We start from the raw sequence: 8,483 nt of genomic DNA, 5'->3' as shown, positions 1-8,483 counted from the left end.
TGCTCACACAACATACTAATACTTACTATTAACCAATCTTGAATCTTTTACCTAAAAAATTATCGGATGAGAATTTTTATCTTGCCAAAAGAAAGATATACAAAGTGACACTCAGCTTACTTATATGGTAAGAATTTAAGCCCTTGAAATTTTACATACCATTTATGGAAAACCTAACTGAGCAGCATAAGAGAAGTTATTACAGATTTAACTCTAATTTTTGTGATTTGTACTTGGTCACCATAGAAAGAAAAGGAAAAGGAATAATTTTGTAGAGCAAAAGCTAGCAGAAGGGACATTAATGATTCATACGATGATGATGAAATTGGAGTAAGAAAAGATGGAAGTTGAACAAAATTGAATTTAGTGGGAAAAAATGTTTATGTAGTTTGGTTTTTATAGGGATGAATAGAGTAGGGTGAGAAAGAATTGGGAAAATGTTAGTGTCTGGAAATAGAAAGTGGTAGAGATGGAGATGGAGAAGATTATGAATGGTATATATTGGTAGGTTAGGACATGCATTTGTAGTGTTTTAGAGTGGCAGCTAGGGCAACACAACAGAAGCATCTCATTAATTCAGAGTATATGGGTACATTGCAATTCACTGTTATTTCCCAAATATGGAACATGATGCACAATCAACCCATAAAACGAAAACCTACACATTTCAAACATTTAAATAAATCCAAATTCAAATGCTTTTATTTTCTGCATCCCACAAATTTTTAAAATGACTATTTTATTACATAAAAGTGTGTCTTTTGGAAATTTTCTGAAAAAGTTTTTTGGAACTTTTGAAAAAAACATTAAAAGAAAATTTCTGAAATAAAATTTTTGGTGCAAAATTTTTGAAATCAGATTTTTGAAACGCATGAAATATATTCTGAGAAAAGTTTTCTGAAATAGAATTTTTAAACAAAATTTTCAGGATATATATAATACTTTGCGGAATGAATTTTCCGAATCATCCTTACATAAAATATTTTTCAGAAAGAATTTTTCAAAAACATATAAAACACATTCTGAAAAAAACCTTTTCAGAAACAATTTTGTTGGAAGGTTATATTAAAGCGGGAGTGTAGTTATTATTTGTGTAATGTAGGAAGCAATAGCCTAAAGCATATCCATAATAATTAAAGCTTCCTTGGACTATAAATATTAGTGCAACAGTTTCTATTTACAAAATAAAACATTTTCAACTAATTCTCACCTTATACGTAAATGATTTAAATTAGTTAGAAGTAATAAATTTATCTGTAATTCATATTTTCTTTTCAAAAATTATTCTTACATATTCAAAGCTAAAATATTTGAGACTTTGGTGTTTGTAAGTCAACTGATTTGTTTCTTTTAAAGAATCCTTCAGTAACATGAAAATAAGAGTTTGATTATATTTTTATTTCTGATAATTAGGGTAAACTTTTTTTAGTTCCTCAAATTACGGAATATTCATTTTAGTCCTTTATTTAGTATTTTAAAACTAAAATTACATTTTTATTTTCCAGTTATGAGAAAATAAAAAAAATGTCTTTTCAAGTTTTTGGAATAAAAAACCAGAATTGTTAGAAATTTTAAGGATTAAAAGCGTAATTAAGAAAAATAAAAATAACGAAAGACAGTAGATAAAAAAAAGTAATAATTAGAAAAATACATAGTCAAGAATGAATAAAGAAGAAAAATGGAGAGAAATAAAAGGATGAGTAAAAATAAGAGAAAATAACGCAAAGGATAACTAACACCAATTTCAAAATTAATTATCCTCTACACTATAAAGAAACAGCAAATAATTTGTATCTGCTCAATTGTTTTCATCATCTAAACCAAAATATATTACAAATGGCAGTGAAACTACAATTCCTATTGAATAACAACACCAAAACAAAGTTAGGCCTTTTATTTAATTCTCTCAGAATTTTCAACACTGTCTCCTTGAAGGCTAAGATGCAGTGAAGCCACTTCCAATCAATTTAGATGAAACAAATTATGCTAATTTGCTAATAGCAATGTAAGATTAAGATGAAACCATAAAAAGAGGAGAACAATAACAAAGGATGTCCTAACACAATACTATCCTAAGAGAGAATGTCCAACAAGGTTCATTTAACTGTCACATGGGTGTCTCTGTTTCTAATTTCTAAGACCTTCTTGTGAGAGTTAGAGTGCAATGATGCTACAAAAGTGGGGCTAGCTGCAGGACGGTATTCAGCAAAGAGCCTGCCAGAGCGGTACCGAACTCCACAAGCGTTGCATAGGGTCTTTGGACCCATTGGTCCCTCTCTCCATTGTGGTGTCTTTGTCACCTCACAGTGCATGCATTTTCTGATACCAACTGATTCCTCTGATGAGGATTTCTTCATCTCAATTTTGTTACCTACCATGGGAATGTTCTTTTTCCTCTGCTTTTTTATCACGCTTGAAAATTTCCCAAATGGTTGTGCTTCAAATTCTGATTTTTGAAAAACTGGTGAAGTAAAGATGAAAGGAATGGAGTATAGTAGGGTGATGTTTGAGAGAGGCCTGCGTTTGCTTCGGGGACGCTTTGTTGGGATAGCAGGTAACTCCAAGTTAGAGTTCTCAACCGAAGAACTACTACTACTGTTTTCAAAAACAGAAACTGGGCTGTTAGTTTGGAATTGGTGCAAATCTTTTGCAGTGAAAGAGACTTTCTGGATAGGAACATTTTTGCTATATTTAGGACCTGCCGTCTTCGCTGTCTGTTTTTTGAGAAAAAACAATCGAATCCACCAAAAGGATAAAACCAATCAGATTCATAGACAGTTAATATGTGTTTGTACACAAAAACAGGATAAAAATTCAGCATTAGTTCATGTTTTGAGTAATGAGATAAGAGCATGAGGTAATATCTTCCAGCATTTACATGTGTGCCACAGCTCATAAACATGTGTGCTACTAAATTATCAGATGCCATAGCACAAAGTCAATACTATAATGGAACAGAAAAGAACCTGTCAATACTATAATGCCATATACTCATAATTCAAATTAACAAAAAGACTCCAACTTACAAGCATTGCGTAGAACTTCTGTCACTTTTTGAGGGCAATACCCATAAAGTTAAGAGGCACGAGTAACAAGATAATTTTGAGACAGATTTTCAATTTTTCATGGTGTAACTATCATTCTTCACAACTAATAGCTGCAAAGTATGCATACAAGATAAGTTCAGGATTTTGGACAACAACAAACCAATAAACACTTTAAGCATACCTTTAACTCCAAAAAAGTCCCCTCTCCTATTATTCAAGTTCGAAATATACAAAAAAGAAAAAAAGGAAGACAAAAAGCATAAGCAGGACACTTCAAGGGAATTCAGAGAATCACCACATGATTAGCTTTAGTCTTCTTGTCCCTGTATTGGAGGAGAAACCTAAGGAGGATGGAACAAACTCACTCGCTATATATACATGGCAACACCATTATCACAAATAAGTACTGTGTAACTTTCCCAAACTTTAGTTAGGCAACTATTTGAGCCATCTAAGCTTCTTCTTGGCTATAAAACTACATACTTTGTTTTCGTACTAGACCAAAATACAACATTTTTATTTTTTCATTTTTAAGAGAAGATCGGTGGACCTTTTATTAATGGAGGAGCCTTCCCAACTTGCCCTCACAACTCAAGTGTGTCCTTTGTTTCGTACAAAGGACCCTGACCCTTTCCAAGAGCTCCTCCAAAAATTTGAGGAGTTTGACACTTGGATCCAATAAGGTGTCGATTGTTTTGGAATTTTAGATTCATTTTTTTTCTAGAATATCCACTGCACACTTCCATTAAGATATGATAATCCCACTTTAGAACTATGCAACATATCTATCTCCAATAAATATTTTAGTTTGCTAAGATCTTTTGTTTGGAAAGGCTTGAAAGGATGCTCCTTCACTCGAGCGATACCAATATGATCACTACCTATGTTGACAATATTATCAACATAAAGAACCAGATATGTGCAATTAGCAATTGAGTGACAATAGAAAACAGAGTGGTTAGGCTTTTCTCTGAGTCACACCAAACTGTTGAATCACAATACTAAATCTGCAGAACTATGCTCTGGAGGATTCCTTGAGTGTAACGTGCACAAGAAATGTTGAAGAGAGAGACAAGGAGGGAAAGGTTGTTAGGAAAAAAAGCCACGTGGCAAGGGATCTTCAAGCTGAGGGCATTAGGAAAAGCATGAGGCAACAAACAAAGAATGTTTTATGGAAGGACTTTGGGCAGTGAGAGATGTGTATGTGGTATGATTCTCTAATTTCTCTCTGATGCTCTCTATTCAATCTCAGACTGTCTGATCTCTTTCATCATTATTCTGATCAGGTTCTGCAATGCCGTGGCCATGATGAACGTTCTGCCTATTAGAAGTTTCTGTTCTTCTCTTTGGATAATTGTTGTTGAGATTTTCAGTTGTTCTTTCTGAATATAATCTGTTTCAATTCCAGCATATTCTTTGGCTGTCTTTTAAACATTATACTATAAAAGAAACTGTTACATTGAGCACATATAAAGAATGTTGCAATCAATATATATCATCAGAAGAGTGCCACCGAGCAACAAAGCAAGATGATTGATCCATATAGACTTCCTCAAGCAGATAACAATGTAGAATGACATTCATTATGTTCAACTAGTAGAGAGGCTAATGTCAAATGGTAACAATGGACAAAATTAGTCTCACAGGAGATGTTTTGGCAGAGGAGAAGCATTACAAGTAAAACGTATATCATTTTGAAGAGCAATGGGAATTTTGAATTCAGGAGGTGGGATTGGAGGAAGATGTGAAGGAGTCAGCGCAAAAGCTGGGTTTGTGGAGTTGGAGCTAGGTGGCAGTAGTACATGAGGATAATATTGATACAGCTACAATGGTGGAGAAGATGGGAGGGGATGAAGACTCCTCTAGAGAACAAAAGTGGAGTGGAATAGAGGCAGGCGTGGAAGGAGAAGTCTAGGATACAGATGGTGCAGACCCAAAAATGAAACTATGTCAAAGGGGACGACATTAGAAATCAAATGCCTACAAATTGAAGGGAAATAACATTTATACCTGTTTGAGATTGTGGGCATCCGAGGAAAAGACACTTGTGAGACCGAGGAGAGATTTTGTAAAAGCCAAAACTAGGAGCACAAATAAACATGCAAAGCCAAAGACCTAAGATGGTAAAGGACGAAGAGAATAACAACAATTAATGGTGTGACTAGGTTTGTGGCAATGGTCACACTTAATTTCTTACAATATAGAGGAAAAAGTATACATGAGAATTCCTTCAGGTTTTAGGTCTACTGAAGGAAATAAAGTGTGCAATGGAGAGACATCTACAGGCTATGTACATAATCTTTCAATATTTGAAGACAAGTCCAGAAAAGGGATTATTGGAGGTATACACTTATGCAAATTATGTGAGGTCTATCATAGATAGGAAATCGATCTCAGGATATTGCATCTTCTTAGGTGAAAATTTGTGACTTAGAGAAGTAAGAAATAAAAATGTTGTTGTAAGGTCTAGTGCAGAGGCTGAATTCCGAGCTATCACACACGGGGTGTGTGAATTATTATGGTTGAGGATTATTTTTAATGATCTTAAAGTGACATGTGAAGAGTCTATGACTCTTTATTGTGATAATAAATCAGTTATTAGCATTGCTCACCATTTTGTTTAACATAATAGGACCAAGAGCTAGAGATAAATAGACATTTTATTAAAGAAAAACTCGATAATGCCTTGTCCCTACTTCTTATGTGCCATATGGACTTCACTTAGCAAATCTATTTACAAAAGATCTTTCCACAAAACATTTCATGATTTCACATGCAAGCTGGGAATGATAGATATCCATTTACCAACTAGAGAGGAAGTGTTGACTTGGAAGAAAATATGGTTAATAAGCTACATTAGGATATTAAGTGAATTGTTAGAAGCTGTTAGAAGATTCTAAAGATCTCTTCACTTCATGGTTAGAGTTATTTATATATAGAGATTGATGTACTACTTCATATCATTTCTTTTGTTCAAATTAATCCTTTTCAAGTTAGAGGATAGCCAAAAATTCCAGTATGAAACATACTTTCCACATGAATAGTTTTGGCAACATAAGCAGGGTTTCCGACATGAATTACGTGAAACAGAAAAAAAAAGAAGGAAAAACACAAATTGAACAACAAAAACCATTTCTAAAAAAGTTTACACCTATGAGCTATTCAATTTCAATTTATAGGCGAGAGAATATAATTACAATATTCAATTACCATATTTTAGGTTAATAACATAAATATAGAATCAACCAAATTAATCCTAATATCATCAATTAGTATATCAATAGGATCCTACAAGATTCTAACAATTCTAATAACTATGGCTTGGACACTGGATACGACAACATAATTGTAATTACAAATCTTTTCATTGTCTATCTAGGAGGAGGTTCACTGAGGAGATACAACACCATATCTGAGTCCAACCACATAAGAAATTGACACCATTCTCTGCCCAAAACCTTAAGGCAATGGGTTAATGAGTTTTTCACCTTTATATAGTGCTCTATTTTCTCATTTATATCCAATGTGAGACTTGGACTCACACTTGATTCCCAACACACTCCCCCTCCTGCGGAAGCATTCCCAACCACAAGTCCCCTTCGTATCGTCGTTCATCTTAACGGTACACACTTACCTGGAACCCTTCCCAGGAAGACTTTTGATACAGGGACCATTGTACTCGTCTGAGTCAGTCACCAAAACAAACTATTTTGATACCATATATTTTCCTCATTCCATGTCAAATATGTCACAAAAAAGGTCTCACTTCCATGGAATTGCCTACTATTTACTATTAACTTTTAGGATACAAAAGAAAGACATACAAGTAATTTTGATCCCAAACAAAGCATTAAGAAATAAAAACGGAGCATACTAATTGGGTATTTAACCAGGAAACCCATACACACAAGTCTCAAATGCGGGTAGCATTTGGGTTAACCTGTTTATCATGTAAATAAGTGGTGTTAGAATATTTATCATTTATCGTATTTATCATCATACTGTGTTTAGGATTAGGATTACTCTATTTATCATGTATTTTATATTAAACTTTCATATGCATAGAATGATATCATGTATTTTATATTAAACTTTCGTATGCATAGAATGAGAGTGAGAGTGAGAGGGATCTTTTAAGTTCTTGAGAATTATTTTACACTTTCAATAAATGGAAACCAAAATCTTCAATATATGATTTTACCACAAATTTTCCTTCTAAAAGTGTTAGAAAGTCATCTTAATTGTAGCCACTCTTCACTCCCCTTACTTACAACCATTTTGGAGGTTTTTCGAAATTTTTAATTTAACATTGAGAAGTGATACAACCACTGGTTTGGTGAGCCTAAATTCAAATTTGAAATTAGAATCGAAATCTATTATCCTAAATCCATTGTTGTTCCACTTGCAACAGAGGCATAAATTAATGGAGCGTAAACTGAAGAAAGAAACTCACAGAAGCATAGAAACTCGTTTCGACTTTCACATTCTCATTTTGAGTATGAGCACAGAGTTGAGACGATTGTCCAGGAAAAATTCCCAGTGAAGGCTCTTCAAGGAATTTGAACTGAGCATTCCAATCTTGCTCCGCACCATCATCAGTTTCCACGTCTTCAAAGGGGAAATCGAAAAACTCGATGTCCATGACATCATCGAGTAGGTTGTCCGACAAACCATTAAAATTCTTGTCGAAAAACAACCAGTCCTTCATGCTTGCAAGACCTCCAAAACAAACATTAGAAAACAAACCATCCATTATTGGTGGAAAAATTAAAAAAATATGATTACTGTTATTATTATATTTCGACTATTAAACCCAGGATACGTGAAAGAAACATAATGAGAAGCAGCTAAGGAGACGGTCACGTAGATTGCCTTGTAAACAATGAGGTGGTCGAACATTGTAGACAGGTAAGATTATTGTGAAAAAAAGATGGAAATGAATAATGGAGCAGAAAATGAAGAGGTACAGAGAGAGAGTGAGCGGGAAAAGGTAATTGAGAATGGAAAAAGAGAAGAGACTCACCGTGACAGAGAGAGGACAGGTGAAATTGGCACTACTCAACCGAAACTGAACACAACAGATTGAGTAGATTCCTTGGAATCTCTGTTTTCTTTTTCTTTTTTTTTTATACGGCGGTGGCGCTACCGGAAGCCCTTATCTCTTTCTTTCTCTCTTTTTTTTTTCAATTATTTCACATATATATATATATATATATATATCTCTTTTCTATATTTTATTCTACTTTTTCCTTTAGAAATAGTTACCTTAACCTTCAATTTTATATTGGTAGGATAAATTAGTATTTTAGTTTGTGTATTATAATAAATATTTATTACATATAAGAAGATATATCATATTCAGGACAATATTTAAATTTGAGATAAAATAAGTTAGTTCTCGTGTATATTTAGTTGATTGAGTTGTTAGTTATACAT

The 8,483-nt window shown here is 33.5% G+C and overlaps 1 protein-coding gene across 2 annotated transcripts; it reads right to left on the bottom strand.

The window, feature by feature from the left end:
• Positions 1-1,796: 1,796 nt before the first annotated feature.
• On the bottom strand, positions 1,797-8,232 carry LOC108340817 (GATA transcription factor 11). 2 transcript variants are annotated; one of them, XM_017578406.2, is made up of 3 exons: positions 8,071-8,232; positions 7,501-7,766; positions 1,797-2,714 (listed from the first exon to the last, which is right to left on the bottom strand). In XM_017578406.2, exons 2-3 carry the CDS (start codon positions 7,753-7,755, stop codon positions 2,097-2,099), a joined length of 873 nt encoding a protein of 290 aa, XP_017433895.1. In that variant the 5' UTR covers positions 7,756-7,766; positions 8,071-8,232; the 3' UTR covers positions 1,797-2,096. The 2 variants fall into 2 exon arrangements, with proteins under 2 accessions (XP_017433895.1, XP_052733758.1); XM_052877798.1 differs by having other exon boundaries at positions 7,501-7,756; positions 8,071-8,222.
• Positions 8,233-8,483: the final 251 nt, after the last annotated feature.

This window comes from Vigna angularis, chromosome 5 (assembly GCF_016808095.1).
Source record: "Vigna angularis cultivar LongXiaoDou No.4 chromosome 5, ASM1680809v1, whole genome shotgun sequence".
Lineage (NCBI taxonomy): Eukaryota > Viridiplantae > Streptophyta > Magnoliopsida > Fabales > Fabaceae > Vigna > Vigna angularis.
This window is presented reverse-complemented; position numbering and strand designations above follow the sequence as displayed.